Raw genomic sequence first — 17,895 nt, 5'->3', positions numbered from 1 at the left:
TTGAAAATGACTTTTCCAACTTAAATTGTTAATAAAAATCATGAATACTTCAGAGCACAGACTTAAGTTTGGTATCTTTTTAAAGGAAACACTTCACAGAGTGATGTTTATAAAATTTTAAAATATATGTATTATATATTTATAAAATATAAAATATATAATATATAAAATATATAATTTACAAAACATGCTCAACTCTAAAACTTCAAGAAAATCAAAACTAAATATCTGAACAAGTTCTGTGCCAAGGTTGATTTAAAAAAAAGGACCTCAGTAAGGTTTTTTGTGTGCAGTACCAAACTTTTTCACTAGATGATATCCAGACTCCACCGGTGACCATCTAAGGACTCTTCGATTTCCATTTATGGTTTGAGTGACCTGAACCATATATTTTCATACTTTTCTAAATATTTATAAAGTAGACATTCTATTCAGAAGTAATTTTGGCAGCAATGTTAATATATGATTTGAATTCAATGTCTAAAACGTACGAAAAGAATCAGAGCATGTTTTATAGTTTGGCACCACATCACAAATGAAGCATCTATTGCTATTTATCTATTGCTCTGTCATTTCTTTTGAAAATCCGAAAGCTTTCAAATGCTACGTAGTTTGTCAAGATTACTTTAGGTTTAGACCAAGATATTATCGTTCTAAATGTATAATGGCAAGTGTCCCACGGGTATTGGAGAGGGGCAGCCTTAAAAATAGTGGTTAAAAACACTTTTATAAATCATAATTTCCTATATTTATTCTTTGTAATGTGTAAAAAGTATTGATATTAAAAGTTAATTATTCGTACCTAATTGTATGTTTTTTTTCATAGTATGATTTTTGAGGATTTGTATTGAATCCAATCAGGGTCAATTTGACCCAGACCATACAGGCTGTAATCAGAAATCGAACAGTGCATGAGGATTAAAGTTAAAGGGATAGTTCACCCAAAAATTAAAAATTGATGTTTATCTGCTTACCCCCAGAGCATCCAAGATGTAGGTGACTTTGTTTCTTCAGTAGAACACAAATGATGATTTTTAACTCCAACGGTTGCTGTCTGTCAGTCAAATAATGCTAGTGGATGGGAACTTCTACAATAAGAGTAAATAAAACTTGCTTAGACAAGTCCAAATTAAACCCTGCAGCTCGTGACGACACATTGATGTCCTAAGACAAGAAACGATCGGTTTGTGCGAGAAACCGAACAGTATTTATATCATTTTTTACCTCTAATACACCACTATGTCCAACGGCATTTATCACTCGATTCGTTTGGTCTGATCGCGCTCTGACAACGGCAGTGATGTCTCGCTCTCATTGGCTGCGTCCGAAAACCTAGGTAGCTGTCTTGCTGCCTCGCTATCTTATAAGAGAATGACTTGTACGGCAGCATTTGTGCATGAAAGTACCTCACGAAATTGATTTCGGACAGACTTCTGAGGCAGCGTAACAGTTTAATGATCTACAGCAATATAGCGCGAGCTTTGGTGAGAACTAAACAAATATTTAATTACTAACGTTACAGTAGTAATTTCTCGATAGAAATGATATCAAAATTGAAATATGTTGATCAAAATCGTACATTTATACACAAACTGAGCAGCAAACACAACTTTCGGACGCCATCTTTATTTTTCTAGCTCAACTGTCACAGAATGGAAAGCACAGGATTGTGGGATATCAAAGGCAGCTAAGGATACATCTATGCTTCCTTCAAAAATCGATCTGAGGAAGGTATCTCATGAGAGAGGAAGTGAAGCTAACATTGGATTCGGACGTACCTTGATGCCTTACTACCTTGAAATGTGTCCTCGGAAGGCAGCATTTTCCAGTTTTCGGACGCAGCCATTGAAGTATATGCGAGACATCACTGCCGCTGTCAGAGCGCGATCAGACCAAACGAATCGAGGGATGAATGCTGTTGGACATAGTGGTGTATTAGAGGTAAAAAATGATATAAATACTGTTCGGTTTCTCACACAAACCGATCGTTTCTTGTCTTAAGACATCAATGTGTCGTCACGAGCCGCAGGGTTTAATTTGGATTTGTCTGTCGTGTTTTATTTACTCTTATAGTCCAAGTTCCCGCTGACTTGCATTATACAACTGACAGACGGCAGCGGTTGCAGTTAAAAATCATCATTTGTGTTCTACTGAAGAAACAAAGACACCTACATCTTGGATGCGCTGGGGGTAAGCAGATAAACATCAAATTTTCATTTTTGGGTGAACTATCCCTTTAACCCAAATACTGGCTACTTTTCTAACTGACTGGACTTATTATTCTTACCTGGCGAACAGAGACTCAGAAACTTGAGGATGGACTCTTTTGACTTGGACCAGCCAAGCAACACACACAGCACCTTACCTCAGAATCCACATAGCAACACCCTGGCAACAGTCTAGTATGACACCAAAGATGCACACAACAGACAAACAGTTTTTCTTCGGAAGATATATTATTTGCATTATACTTAATTTTGCTTTATTCTTTCATTTACTTCCTACACATAGCCTATACTTAGTGCAAATGAAGAGGAATGCACACGCGAGCCTGATTTTCTCCCCAAACCTGCTCAGTGAGTGTCTCATCCACAGCCAGTCAAACCGGAGAGACAGACACTCTCACAGCTGGAACATTCATTCTGAATCACAGGTGTGTGTGGAGTAGATTAGGTTCAACTTTATTTTATTATTACATTAATTTGAATTTACACCCTCAGAATGAGTGGTCGTCTATGGACAGAGGAGCAGTTTAACTGCCCTGTGTGTCTGGATCTGCCAACTGACCCCGTGACCATCCCGTGTGGTCACAGTTACTGCATGGCCTGTATCTCAGATTACTGGGACAATGAAGGCAGAAAAAGCGGCATCTACAGCTGTCCGGAATGCCGTCAGAACTTCAACCCACGTCCCACTCTCTGCCGGAACACCATGCTGGCCGAAGCCGTGGAGCAGCTCCGCCGCGGGAACCTGAACCCCTCCGGGCGGGAGTCCATCAAAAGCGCCCGGCGCGCGGCAACCTCCGCGTCTGAGCGCGCGCGCACACGGAGCAAAGGGGCTACTAAACAGCTGCCGGCCTCCGTTGTGCCATGTGACCGCTGCCCGGAGCCCAAAGCGGCAGTGAAGACGTGTTTGGTGTGCATGGCATCGTTTTGCGAGACTCACCTGAAACCCCATGACACGCAGGACAAGCTGAAGAGCCACGAGCTTATCGCGCCCACCGGTAACCTGAGCCAGAAGATTTGCCCTGAGCACAAGTACCTGCAGGAGTTCTTCTGCCGCTCGTGTCAGATGTACGTGTGCTGGCTCTGCACCAGTAACCAGCACAAGGGTCACGAGAGCGTGTCCACACAGGCAGAGCGCTCTGAGAAGCAGGTGAGAACCACATTCACATCTAAAATAAAATAAAATAATACAATAAAATCAACTTGTAAAAGGTTCATTAAGAGTCTAAACAGAGTCTAAACTTGGTACATTGACCTTAAAGGGATAGTTCACCCAAAAATAACAATTCTGTCATCATTTACTCACCCTCAGGTTGTTCCAAATCTGTATAAATTTCTTTGTTCTGTTGAACACAATGGAAGATATTTTGAAGAATGTGGGAAACTGAATAGTTCTGGGGCACTATTGACTTCCGTAGTATTTTTTTTTTTCTACTATGGAAGTCAATGGTGCCCCAAAGCAGCCTGGTTAGAAACAAACTAAATTTATACAGGTTTGGAACAACCTGAGGGTGAGTAAATAATGACAGAATTTTCATTTTTGGGTGAACTATCCCTTTAACACTGTGTGTTATCATGTTTTTGGCACCATTAAAGGGTTAGTTCACCCAAAAATGAAAATTATGTCCTCAATTACTCACCCTCATGTCGTTCCAAACCCGCAAGACTTTCGTTCATCTTCGGAACACAAAGGAAGATCTTTTTAATAAAATGTGAGTGATTTCTGTCCCTCCATTGACAGCTAGATACAACTACCACTTTGACGCTTCAAAAAGTTCATGAGATCTTTAAAACTAATCCATATGAATTGACCGGTTTAGTCCCAATTTTCTGAAGAGACATGATCGCTTTTATTCGCATATAAACATTCATCTCACAGCTCAAGCATGCTTGCTTGACGTGCGAGAACCAATGAGGTTCATTCTGGTGCTATGCAGCACGTTTGAGCTTCTGCAAGAACCAATGAAGTTTGTTCTCGTGCGTGAGTTCAGTTGAGCTTCTGTTTATGTTAGCTGATCAAAGTTTATATGTGAATAAAAGCTTAAATTCAATCTGTTCATCATATAAAGTGATTGTGTCTCTTCAGAAACTTTGGACTAACCCGCTCAATTAATATGGATTCGTTTTACGATCTCTTTATGAATTTTTGAAGCCTCAAAGTGGTAGCTGTGTAGCCATGAATGGAGAGTACATAAAATATTTTCATTTTTGTTCCAAAGATGAACAAAAGTCTTGAGGGCGAGTAATTAATGACAGAATTTTCTTTAACACTTTCCAATAAGGTTTCATTAGTTAACATTAGTTAACTACTTTAGTTAACATGAATTAATGAACAATACTTCTACAGCATTTATTAATCTAAATGAATGTTAATTTAAACATTTACTAATACATTATTAAAATCAAAAGCTGTATTTGTTAATATTAGTTAATGCTTTGTGAACTAACATGAACGACTACATTTTTATTAACTAACATTAACAAAGATTAATAAATACTGTAAAAAAAATGTTTTGTTCATTTTTTAGTTAATAAATTAACTAATGTTAACTAATGAAGCCTTATTGTAAAGTGTTTACCGAATTTTCATTTTGGGGTGAACTATCCTTTTAATGATGCACAGTACCATATTGGTCATATTGGTTTATAATTTATTTTTTATAAATTCCCATTATAAAACCATGGTATTTTTGGTATCATTTATTACAATTGTATATAAAAGTATATGACAGTGCTTCTATGTAAATTTCAGTCCACTTTAGGTGTTAGTTGTTTATTGGTCACATTATTGTTTTCAAAAGCTACAATATACAGGTTACAAGTTGGCTCTCTTATTAAAACAAATTTCAATTACATGCACAAATGAATAGCTTTTTCCACTTTCATGACAACTGCTTTGAGGACAGTTTATTTTTGACATCTGTTATAACGTCAGTGAGCCTGAAAAATGATCATGCATGCAAGGCACTGACATCATTCAGAATAATGCTCTTTCACTGCCACTGTGTGAAAAACATGACTCACCTTTAAGTTTTGCATGACGTGCTGTGTGGTTTAGTATTCATGAGCTAGTCTTGTTCCACTCCATATTCATTCCAGTCCACATTCCAGTCTAATCCTTAATCATTGTTGTTGAATTAGAAAGAGCTGGGCACAGTTCTGTCTGAGAACCATCAGAGACTCCAGGACAGAGAGAGAGAACTGAAAGACATGAAAAAAGTCTTAGACACACTCACGGTAAATATTTATAACACTCCAAAAACAAAACAACATTATATAAGTATATTCTGTTGGTTTTATGAATTTCATCGCACAAGATCACAGTCTTCAAGGTGTCTGTGTGTGTGTGTAGCGTTCCTCAGACACGGTGCGGGACGAGGCGGATACGGTCCTGTCTGAGCTCCAGGAGTCAGTGCAGCGGATGCTGGAGTTGCTCCAAGACGTGATGGTCTCCACTGGACAGGAGAAGCTCAACGAGGCCCAGGACGTGGTGACCAAATTGGAGTCCGAAGTCAAACAGCTGAAGAAAAAAGATGTAGAACTTAAAGAGCTCATCAACTGCCAGGACAATATCTACTTCCTGAAGGTCAGATTATGGTTTAATCCAGTGGACCACAGCAATATCAGAAGTTTGTTGAAGCCCTTGGTTGAGGACCACTGGTTTAATCAGTTTTGGGGACATGTGGGGTTTAACAAAACCAATGTTTCATGGCTTCGTAAAATTCAAAAGACAAAAATGCATAATCTCTTCATACCATCTCTGAACACATCTTCTTGTTCTCGTCTCCACAGACGTATCAGTCTCTGTGCTTTCCGCTGGAGGGGGGAGAGCTGGGAGCTGTGACCGTGAACCCTGAAGCCACGTTTGATTCTGTCAGGAGTGTCATTGTCCAGCTCAGGGAGAAAGTGGAGGAGATGTGTGACCAGGAGCTGGACAAGATCAACAAGACAGGTACAAACAAACACTGCACTAATGCTCTCAGGTACAGGATCACTGGAGGGTCATTATCTGTGTTTATTCTCAGTGTTCAACACCACAGCGTTCACAGTGGCAGACCGCAACGGCCAGAAAACAGGAGGCATAATGAAGTGTAAGTGAATTTTTGAGTACACTGCATTTGGTAGCATGTCAACAAATAAAATAAAATGAAATCATAAAAACAAGTAAATTGTAAAAACTATATACAGTATCTCACAGAAGTAAGTACACCCCTCACATTTTTGTAAATATTTTATTATATCTTTTAATGTGACAACACTGAAGAAATGACACTTTGCTACAATGTAAAGTAGTGAGTGTAAAGCTTGTATAACAGTGTAAATTTGCTGTCCCCTCAAAATAACTCAACACACAGCCATTAATGTCTAAACTGCTGGCCACAAAAGTGAGTACACCCCTAAGTGAAAATGTCCAAATTGGGCCCAAAGTGTCAATATTTTGTGTGGCCACCATAGTTTTCAGCATTGCCTTAACCCTCTTGGTTCACCAGAGCTTCACAGGTTGCCACTGAGTCCACTTCCACTCCTCCATGACGACATCACGGAGCTGGTGGATGTTAGAGACCTTGCGCTCCTCCACCGTCCGTTTGAGGATGTCCCACAGGGTTTAGGTCTGGAGACATTCTTTAGCAAGGCAGTGGTCATCTTGGAGGTGTGTTTGTGGTCATTATCATGTTGGAATACTGCCCTGTGTCCCAATCTCCGAAGGGAGGGGATCATGCTCTGCTTCAGTATGTCACAGTACATGTTGGCATTCATGGTTGCCGGCAGCACTCAGGCAGCCCCAGGCCATGACACTCCCACCTCCATGCTTGACTGTAGGCAAGACACACTTGTCTTTGTACTCCTCGACTGGTTGCCGCCACACATGCTTGACACCATCTGAACCAAATAAGTTTATCTCGGTCTCATCAGACCACAAAACATGGTTCCAGTAATCCATGTCCTTAGTCTGCTTGTCTTCAGCAAACTGTTTGCGGGCTTTCTTGTGCATCATATTTAGAAGAGGCTTCCTTCTGGGACGACAGCCATGCAGACCAATTTGATGCAGTGTGCAGCGTATGGTCTGAGCACTGACACGCTGACCCCACATCCCTTCAACCGCTGCAGCAATGCTGGCAGCACTTATACATCTATTTCCCAAACACAACCTCTGGATATGACGCTGAGCATGTGCACTCAACTTCTTTGGTCGACCATGACGAGGCCTGTTCTGAGTGGAACCTGTCCTGTTAAACCGTCGTATGGTCTTGGCCACCGTGCTGCAGCTCAGTTCAGGGTCTTGGCAATCTTCTTATTGCCTACGCCATCTTTATGTAGAGCAACAATTCTTTTTTTCAGATCCTCAGAGAGTTCTTTGCCATGAGGTGCCATGTTGAACTTTTAGTAACCAGTATGAGAGAGTGAGAGCTATAACACCAAATTTAACACACCTGCTCCCCATTCACACCTGAGACCTTACGAGTCACACCTGAGACCTTACGAGAAACACTAACGAGTCACATGACACCGGGGAGAGAAAATGGCTAATAATTTATATATATATATATATATATATATATATATATATATATATATATATATATATATATATATATATATATATATATATATATACAGTACTGTCCAAAAGTTTGGAACCACTAAGATTTTTAATGTTTTTAAAAGAAGTTTCGTCTGCTCACCAAGGCTACATTTATTTAATTAAAAATACAGTAAAAACAGTAATATTGTGAAATATTATTACAATTTAAAATAACTGTTTTCTATTTTAATATATTTATTACTCCAGTCTTCAGTGTCACATGATCCTTCAGAAATCATTCTAATATGCTGATCTGCTGCTCAACAAACATTTAATGTGTACAATTGTACAAAATATTTGTGTACAATATTTTTTTTCAGGATTATTTGATGAATAGAAAGTTCAAAAGAACAGTGTTTATCTGAAATCTAATCTTTTGTAACATTATAAATGTCTTTACTGCCACTTTTGATTGATTTAATGCATCCTTGCTGAATAAAAGTATTCATTTCTTTAATTTCTTTTCAAAAAAATAAAAATAAAAATTCTTACTGACCCCAAACTTTTGAACGGTAGTGTATAATGCTACAGAAGCTTTGTATTTCAGATAAATGCTGTTCTTTTGAACTTTCTATTCATCAAGGAATCCTGAAAAAAAAGTACACAACTGTTTTCAACATTGAAAATGATCATAAATGTTTATTGAGCAGCAAATCAGCATATTAGAATGATTTCTGAAGGATCATGTGACACTGAAGACTGGAGTAACGATGCTGAAAATTCAGCTTTGCATCACAGGAATAAATTACTTTGTCAAATATATTTAAATAGTACACAGTTATTTTAAATTGTAATAATATTTCACAATATTACTGTTTTTTACTGTATTTTTAATTAAATAAATGTAGCCTTGGTGAGCAGACGAAACTTCTTTTAAAAACATTAAAAATCTTAGTGGTTCCAAACTTTTGGACTGTACTGTATATGTATATATATATATATATATATATATATATATATATATATATATATATATATATATAAAACACAAAATTAATATAAATAATATGATCAAAAAAGTGGTTTGTTGAGTCCTAGTTTCTTCTATAGATTTCATCTGTCATTTTTCTATAAATCGTCTCAGCTCTTTACCCTGTTTTTGCATCACAGTGTTTTCTGGAAAAGGAACCAAAGCTGCTCGTGCGCAAGGTATGAAAACAGTGAATAAAACCAGGCATTGTTTTTTGTTTTTAGAATTGCTAATGTATGTGGATGTATGTGAATATTTTTTAGGACCTCCACCACTGCCATCAGTAAGCACACGAGGATCTGGTAAAACCTTTAAGTTCCTAATTTAATTTAATTTAATTTAAAATGTAATTTAATTTAATCCAATATCAGGTGTGTTGTAAGTTGTTTTTTTTATTTTTTATTCTTTCTTCAGTGAACACGCGTCCACAAGCCGTGAGAAACAATGAGCCAGGAGGTGAGACTGATCTGATTTAATTCTTTGACTCTAAAATGAGTTTGTGTGACTGTATGTAGGAAGGATTTTAAATATATCAACATTTGTATAGCAGTTAATAGACGTGTTACAAACTCCCAAAGACCAGCAAGATCACCAAGAGAGGAGAGAGATGACAGTAAGACGCACATCTCACACACTTTCACTCATGTACGTCTGAAATCTGTAGTTTGTCATTTATAGTTTCTCACTCTGCAGCCGACAGGAGCCGCAGTTCATTGAGACCAAGAGAGACACAAAGAAGAGAGGAAAGAGAAAACACTGAAGGTGAGAAAGAGAAATAATCATACGGATATAAAGACAAACCTCTGTCCAGTGTAGTTTTGATTATTGTGTGTTTGATTCCTCAGCAGACACCTGGAGTTTAAGTTCAGTAAGAGGGAGACAGAGAGGAGAAATCAGAGAGCAGGGTGAGTTTTATTGGGTGAATCTCACAAAGATGTACATGTCATATCCTAAACAAAATTGTATAGAGTAAATGAAGTCTATTTTTATAATATCAGTGAAGATCATTTTGCATCACATACTTTTTTTTTTTTTTTTTTTTTTTTTTTAAATGAAAAGCACATTTTTTTCACAGTCTCATTATAATGTGTCCAGATATACAGTGGGTACGGCGGAAAGTATTCAGACCCCCTTAAATTTTTCACTCTTTGTTATATTGCAGCCATTTGCTAAAATCATTTAAGTTCATTTTTTTTCCTCATTAATTGTTAAAACACAGACTAAAAGAAAAACACAGAATTGTTGACATTTTTGCAGATTTATTAAAAAAGAAAAACTGAAATATCACATGGTCCTAAGTATTCAGACCCTTTGCTCAGTATTTAGTAGAAGCACCCTTTTGATCTAATACAGCCATGAGTCTTTTTGGGAAAGATGCAACAAGTTTTTCACACCTGGATTTGGGATCTTCTGCCATTCCTCCTTGCAGATCCTCTCCAGTTCTGTCAGGTTGGATGGTAAACGTTGATGGACAGCCATTTTTAGGTCTCTCCAGAGATTCTCATTTGGGTTTAAGTCAGGGCTCTGGCTGGGCCATTCAAGAACAGTCACGGAGTTGTTGTGAAGCCACTCCTTCGTTATTTTAGCTGTGTGCTTAGGGTCATTGTCTTGTTGGAAGGTAAACCTTCGGCCCAGTCTGAGGTCCTGAGCACTCTGGAGAAGGTTTTCATCCAGGATATCCCTGTACTTGGCCGCATTCATCTTTCCCTCGATTGCAACCAGTCGTCCTGTCCCTGCAGCTGAAAAACACCCCCACAGCATGATGCTGCCACCACCATGCTTCACTGTTGGGACTGTATTGGACAGGTGATGAGCAGTGCCTGGTTTTCTTCACACATACCGCTTAGAATTAAGGCCAAAAAGTTCTATCTTGGTCTTATCAGACTAGAGAATCTTATTTCTTACCATCTTGGCAAACTCCATGCGGGCTTTCATGTGTCTTGCACTGAGGAGAGGCTTCCGTCGTGCCACTCTGCCATAAAGCCCCGACTGGTGGAGGGCTGCAGTGATGGTTGACTTTCTACAACTTTCTCCCATCTCCCGACTGCATCTCTGGAGCTCAGCCACAGTGATCTTTGGATTCTTCTTTACCTCTCTCACCAAGGCTCTTCTCCCCCGATAGCTCAGTTTGGCCGGACGGCCAGCTCTAGGAAGGGTTCTGGTCATCCCAAACGTCTTCCATTTAAGGATTATGGAGGCCACTGTGCTCTTAGGAACCTTAAGTGCAGCAGAAATTTTTTTGTAACCTTGGCCAGATCTGTGCCTTGCCACAATTCTGTCTCTGAGCTCTTCAGGCAGTTCCTTTGACCTCATGATTCTCATTTGCTCTGACATGCACTGTGAGCTGTAAGGTCTTATATAGACAGGTGTGTGGCTTTCCTAATCAAGTCCAATCAGTATAATCAAACACAGCTGGACTCAAATGAAGGTGTAGAACCATCTCAAGGATGATCAGAAGAAATGGACAGCACCTGAGTTAAATATAGTGTCACAGCAAAGGGTCTGAATACTTAGGACCATGTGATATTTCAGTTTTTCTTTTTTAATAAATCTGCAAAAATGTCAACAATTCTGTGTTTTTCTGTCAATATGGGGTGCTGTGTGTACATTAATGAGGAAAAAAATGAACTTAAATGATTTTAGCAAATGGCTGCAATATAACAAAGAGTGAAAAATTTAAAGGGGGTCTGAATACTTTCCGTACCCACTGTATATATATATTTTTTACTTTTGAATGATTCAAATATTAGTGTTATTAATTTAATACATTATTTACTTACTTTAATATTAGAATATGAAAATGACTGTAATACAGTTTTATATCACTTCAACATTGATGCATGGTTCCTACGCAGTTTGGAAAAGTATGGAATTTGATTTGAGTCATTTCCAGGTCAGGAAAAATATGGAAAAAAATAAAATGCACAAAGTATGAAAAAATATTTGCTTTGTCAGACTATTTCCCCTATTCAGTTTTCTAATCATTTCTAAAAAAAAACCCAGCAACAGATAAAGAAGCAAACGATTGTTTAATTCAGACTGTACTTTGCTGTTTGGTGATCATGCAACATCAAATCACATTTACAGTATCAAACTGATGTGTCAGAGGTGAATATATGCAGGTTATAAAGCGTTTTAGGTTTCTTCTCATTACGTAAGTGCATAATACCACTTCAAGAAAACCAATGAAAAAAAAAAAACTGAGAAAATATTTACAGATGATTGTACTATAATCCAAATATAATGTTGTATTTGTATTAAATATGGTCTGAAAAATCTACAGAGAGGTTTGGCAGTTTGAGTAGGAACCCTGTATTTAATAATTTAAATGCTTTATACATGTAAATACTTTATAAATGTAAATATTATAGATGCAAATATAGGAAAAATATAGGAGAACATGTCATAAAAATATCACAAAGCAAATACTCTAAATGGGCCTAGAAATAGGCTACAAATGTAATTTTTTTTTTCATCTGATTCTAGAGTGAAAAATGACTTCAACATATCCTGCCATTTACCCTAGTGTCAATTTATGTGCTATTGTTCATTTTGTGTGTTTTATCAATATCATTTTAGTCATGATTCTGTTATCTCTGTGTAGAAAGAGAAAATCAGACTTCTCAAAGACGTCAAAGCACACAGAGCAGAAGCACACGTGATGAAGAACAAGGTGAAATGACACCTACAAACAGCACACTGTTATTTAGGTTTAAATGAAAGATTTTCAATGTTGTCTCAGACCTCACTTTATATACACTGCATTTTTGCTAAACTGAGTTTGACTTTTAATTATCAGCGGATCGCTGGAGCTTGAGTTCAATCAGACCGAGAATGAGGAGAGAGGACAAAGAGCAAGGTGACGTTTGATTCATGTCCGATTATTGACATTTAACAGACTCCTTTATAAATAGCTTGTTTGTGTCTGTCTTCCTTCTTAACAGTCAATGGAGAAAGTCAGAATCTCTCACAGCAAAGATCAAACGCTGCAGACAGACAGCAGCCGGCCAGACAATGTGAGTAAGACCAACACACGCTCTGCCTGGAATAAGATGTTGTGATTTAGATTTTATTCTTAAATTTCCTCATTCTGTTCTTCATCAGCGGACAGATGGAGTCTGAGCTCTCTCTTACCCAGAAACAGGAAGAAGAGACAGGACACAGGTGAGCTCAAGAACACACACGTTTACTTTGCAGTCCAAATGACGATAGATGATAGATTTCTATTGCTTTTATATAAAGCCAACTAACTTCTGGGGACAAATGTGTACCCTAAATATACTCACATAAACCCACACACACAAACAAAGAAACCAAGCTAAGGCTTGTCAAGAAATATTTACTGGTCATACTGGTTTGTCTAGCATCCAGGTAAATGCCTGTGTTTCCTGCTCATAAAGTCTCATGTGAACTGTGGTCAAAAAGTACCTCAAGATGTCCATATCTTTGTCTACTATGGAAAGCAAAACATAGCCACTAAATTAAGATTTCACAAACCTTTTAAATAAAAAAATGCTTCTTGCCATCAGTCATCATTAAATTATTTAATGAAACATGATCATATGTCACATTTCTACCACTCACAGTGAAAGAGGCCACACCTACTATACAGGAGGCGGAGTCAGTGAGACCTCGTAGCCCCGCCTCTGCCAGTGTCTGTAAGTCAATCAGTGTACACAGATGTTTAAAGAATTATTTGAAATTATACTTTAGTTAAAATTCTTTATAAATGTGAATAATTTAGTTTAAATGCTTTATAAATTCAAATAATTTACCATCTACATCAGTGTTTCTCAACCCTGGTCCTGGAGGACCCCCAACACTGCACATTTTGAAAGTCTCCTCTGTCTGACACACTCATTTCAGGTAGTGGAGTTTCTTCTAATGAGCTGATGAGTTGAATCAGGTGTGTTTAATTAGGGAGAAAGACAGAAGGTTTGTTCGAGATGCATCGGCGCTGCGCAGACCGATCGGCATATGACATCAAACTACTGCGAGAGCGTTTGGAGAGCATATGATTCCTTATGCTTTTGAATCGCTCTCGCGGTACTTTGATGTCATACACCGATCGGTCTGCGCAGCGCCGATGCATCTCAAACAAGCCCAAAACCTGCAGTGTTGGGGGTCCTTCAGGACCAGGGTTGAGAAACACTGATCTACATCATATATAAATATATAGATTTAAATACTCTATAATTTAAATAACAGTAAGAGAAAAATGGTCCTGAAAAACGAAATTGTACTGTTTAAATAATAAAACGTTAATAAAACTGATAAATTTATTTAGCATACAAAATCATTCAAAAGTTTGGGGTTTGTAAATGTTATTTTCTGAAACAAATTAATACTTTTATTCAGCAAGGACAAATTAAATTGATCAAACATGACAATTTTTACTTTCTATTTATCAAAGAATCCTGAAAAATTTTTATCATGGTTACCACAACAGTATTAATGTTTTCAACATTTATAATAATAAGAAATGTTTCCTGAGCATCCAAATCAGCATATTAGTACAATTTCTGAAGGATCATGTGACACTGAATACTGGAGTAATGATACTGAAAATTAAAATTTGATCACAGGAATAAATTACATTTTAAAATGTATTCACATAGAAAGCATTATTATTTTGTTATTATTCTTAAATTGTAATAACATTTCAGAATTTTACTGTTTTACTGTATTTTTGATCAAATAAATGCTGCCTTGCTGAGAAGAGACTTCTTTCAACAAAATACATTTAAAAATCCTACTGACCCACACATTTGCCTTTGTCAAATTAGCATTAAAAAGAGAAAATTATTGTAATTGTTATATTATCAATTGTATCAATTATTGTTGACTATATATCTCTGTTTGCTCTGTAGGGGGAGAGCCAACAGAAGGTAATGTTTGAAGGTTTTTTGGTTGTAGTCTTTCATATTCCATCATGGTGAGGTTAGTTAAATTAATTACATGAAGAAGAAAAATTCATCTCTGTCTCACTTTCTTTCTGTCTTTCTCTCTGTGCAGTGAATACAGCTCTGTTCCTGGACTCACCTACTGACAATCCCTTCATCAATCCTGCTTTTCCCACATGTCAGCAGTTGCAACGTTATCTTTTACACTATAAACATAACATGATGAGACAGACAGACAGACAGACAGACAAACGACAGACAGAGGGACAGACAGACAAGATAAAAAGACACAGACAGACAGACAGACAGACAGACAGACAGACAGACAGACAGACAGACAGACAGATAGATAGATAGATAGATAGATAGATAGATAGATAGATAGATAGATAGATAGATAGATAGATAGATAGATAGATAGATAGATAGATAGATAGATAGATAGATAGATAGATAGATAGATAGACAGACAGACAGACAGACAGACAGACAGACAGACAGACAGACAGACAGATAGAGATAGACAAACAGATAGATGATGAATGACAGACAGAGGGACAGATAGATAGATAGACAGAGGGACAGATAGATAGATGAATGACAGACAGACAAACAGAGGGACAGACAGATAGATGAACGACAGACAGAGATAGATAGATAGATAGATAGATGAACGATAGATAGATGGAGACAGACTGAATTTCTTTTTAACAAAAATATAAAATATATATATTTTTTAGTATTTGAATGATCATATTTTCTTACAGCTTGTTGGTTGTCTCATTCTTTCTTTACAGTGAGAGAAATTAACATTGACAGCATTCAGGCCCCAGAGCCCAGGACCAGAGAAGAGTTCCTGCAATGTGAGTTTATTCCTCATTCACAGATCATGACATCCATCGTCTGATCTTCTGTTATTATCATCTATTAGCTTCTTTTCATTCTTCTTCAGGCTCACTTTATCATCTGTTTCTCTCTCTGTCTCCATTAGATGCTTGTGATTTGACCCTGGATCCAAACACAGCCCATCGGCGCTTGGTCCTGTCTGATGGAGACACAGTAGCCACCCTTCAGCAGACGTCTCAGGCGTACCCTGACCTCCCTCAGCGCTTCGACGGCTGGACGCAGGTGCTCTGTCTCCAGCCCCTCTCCTCCGACCGCTGCTACTGGGAGGTGGAGTGGAGGGGGCGTGGCTCCTCTCTGGGTGTGGTCAGCGGCTCCATGCCCCGCAAAGGAGCGGATTCAGGGGCGGGGCTTGGGTATAACAGCCAGTCATGGAGCTTGGAGCTGTCAGACATGTGCTGTGCAGCCATGCATGCCAATCAGAAGGTGGAGATCCCTGTGACCTACAGTCCTCGTGTAGGGGTGTTTCTGGACAGGCCCGCAGGGACTCTGACTTTCTATAGTGTGGATGATGGGTTGGTTCCTCTCCACACCTTTCAAGGGTCATTCCCACCCCCGCTGTATGCTGCGTTCGGGGTAGGCTGTGGGGTCGGCGTGGGGCTAGATTTTGCTATGGGGCAGTTCAGCTCCACATCAGACAGCATTAAAATCTGTCCCTTGTGAATGGAGCGAATCTCACAAAAAACATATCCAGTTCATATTTCACGCAAAATCAAAAGAATAAAAAAATTTGCATAAAGAAATTTAAAGGGTTAGAAAATTCAGTCATTATTTACTCACCCCCATGTCGTTCCACACCCGTAAAACCTTCGTTCGTCTTCAGAACACAAATTAAGATATTTCGGATAAAATCTGAGAGCTTTTTTTTTAATCCCCCATAGACAGCAATTTAACCACCACTTTCAAGGTCCAGAAAAGGTACTAAAGACATTGTTAAAATAGTCCATGTGACTACAGTGGTTCAACCTTAATTGTATGAAGCATTGAGAATACTTTTTGTGTACTTTGTGTAAAAAAAAAAAAAAAAAAAAAAATTTCATTAAAAAATATCTTAATTCGTGTTCCGAACAACATGAGGGTGAGTAATTAAATGGCAGAATATTCATTTTTGGGTGAACTAACCATTTAAGTCTATTGGTAAGACAGTTATTTTTCATTAAAATTAAGCACATTTCACCTCCAAATTCACATTACCATAATGCTTCTAGTTCAGTTTTTGTTGTAATTCTCATTATACAATTATGATTTTCATTTCTGCAATACAGCAATAACAATCATACTGTCTATACAATATTTTAATCTACAATAATAATAAAAAAAAAAAATTATTAATGTGAATAAAATATTGTATGAATTTTTTTTTGCCTTATGGTAATTAGAATTGGTACGTAATTTTGCTTCACTGTCATAAAAATAAATATCACAATGCAAAAGTTGTACAAAACATATGCCATTTTTTGCCTTTTATTTGCTAGGACAGTGTAGATTTTTGACAGAAAGTGAGTGGGAGAGAGAGAGAGAGAGAGAGAGGGATGCAGTCTGATTTGCAGGGATGCAGTCTGAGTCCGACTCTATTCAACATCTACATAAATGATCTGGCATCAGTGCTAGAGCGTTCTACCGTCCCCGGCCTCACTCTACACCACACAGAGGTCAGATGTCTGCTGTACGCAGATGATCTGCTCCTGCTGTCCCGCACACCTGAGGGTCTCCAGCAAAGCCTGTCCCTGCTGGAACAGTACTGTCATGAGTGGGCCCTGACAGTCAATCTGGACAAAACCAGAGTAATGGTGTTCCAGAAAAAGGCCAGATCTCAGGCAAACAAACACCAGTTCACTTATAAAGGCCAGGTCCTACAGCATAGCACCAGCTACAGTTATCTAGGCATCGACATCAGCGCTTCGGGAAGCTTTGGTCTGGCTGTCAAAACACTGAGTGAAAAGGCTCGGAGGGCTTTTTATGCTATAAAGTCACGATGCGGTCACTTAAAATTACCCATTAAAACTTGGATAAAATTATACAATTCAATAATTAAACCAATTATTTTATATGGATGTGAAATTTGGGGACCAGTACAAAATTTTAGAAATTGGGATAAAACTTCAGTAGAAAAACTACAATTGGAAATTAGCAAAAACATTTTAGGGGTTCACAGAAGCACATCCAACGACGCCTGTAGGGCTGAATTAGGTTTGTACCCACTGAACATTGAGATCCAGAAGAGATGTGTTCAGTTCTGGCATCACCTCCATCAGTCTGATCCTGATTCAGTCCAATATAAAGCCCTCCTCGCCAATGAAACCTCAGCAG

The 17,895-nt window shown here is 38.0% G+C and overlaps 1 protein-coding gene across 4 annotated transcripts; it reads left to right on the top strand.

Moving 5' to 3' along the window:
- The first annotated feature begins 2,141 nt into the window (after positions 1 to 2,141).
- Positions 2,142 to 16,424, top strand: trim25l (tripartite motif containing 25, like). 4 transcript variants are annotated; one of them, XM_048200291.1, is made up of 23 exons: positions 2,142 to 2,190; positions 2,299 to 2,402; positions 2,512 to 2,653; positions 2,721 to 3,375; positions 5,367 to 5,462; positions 5,578 to 5,811; positions 6,018 to 6,177; positions 6,251 to 6,316; positions 8,920 to 8,958; positions 9,043 to 9,081; positions 9,194 to 9,235; positions 9,327 to 9,392; positions 9,473 to 9,541; positions 9,625 to 9,684; positions 12,384 to 12,452; positions 12,579 to 12,638; positions 12,724 to 12,795; positions 12,884 to 12,943; positions 13,366 to 13,437; positions 14,650 to 14,667; positions 14,795 to 14,860; positions 15,480 to 15,545; positions 15,674 to 16,424. In XM_048200291.1, the coding sequence occupies exons 4-23, from the start codon at positions 2,722 to 2,724 to the stop codon at positions 16,246 to 16,248; spliced, it is 2,583 nt and encodes an 860-aa protein (XP_048056248.1). In that variant the 5' UTR covers positions 2,142 to 2,190; positions 2,299 to 2,402; positions 2,512 to 2,653; position 2,721; the 3' UTR covers positions 16,249 to 16,424. The 4 variants fall into 4 exon arrangements, with proteins under 4 accessions (XP_048056248.1, XP_048056249.1, XP_048056250.1 ...); XM_048200292.1 differs by having other exon boundaries at positions 2,512 to 3,375; positions 9,330 to 9,392; XM_048200293.1 differs by having other exon boundaries at positions 2,512 to 3,375; positions 9,628 to 9,684.
- The last annotated feature ends 1,471 nt before the right edge of the window (positions 16,425 to 17,895 follow it).

Source organism: Megalobrama amblycephala, linkage group LG8, assembly GCF_018812025.1.
Source record: "Megalobrama amblycephala isolate DHTTF-2021 linkage group LG8, ASM1881202v1, whole genome shotgun sequence".
Classification (NCBI taxonomy): Eukaryota; Metazoa; Chordata; class Actinopteri; order Cypriniformes; family Xenocyprididae; genus Megalobrama; species Megalobrama amblycephala.
Note: the sequence above shows the minus strand (reverse complement) of the source record. Positions and strands in the feature narration are given on the sequence as shown.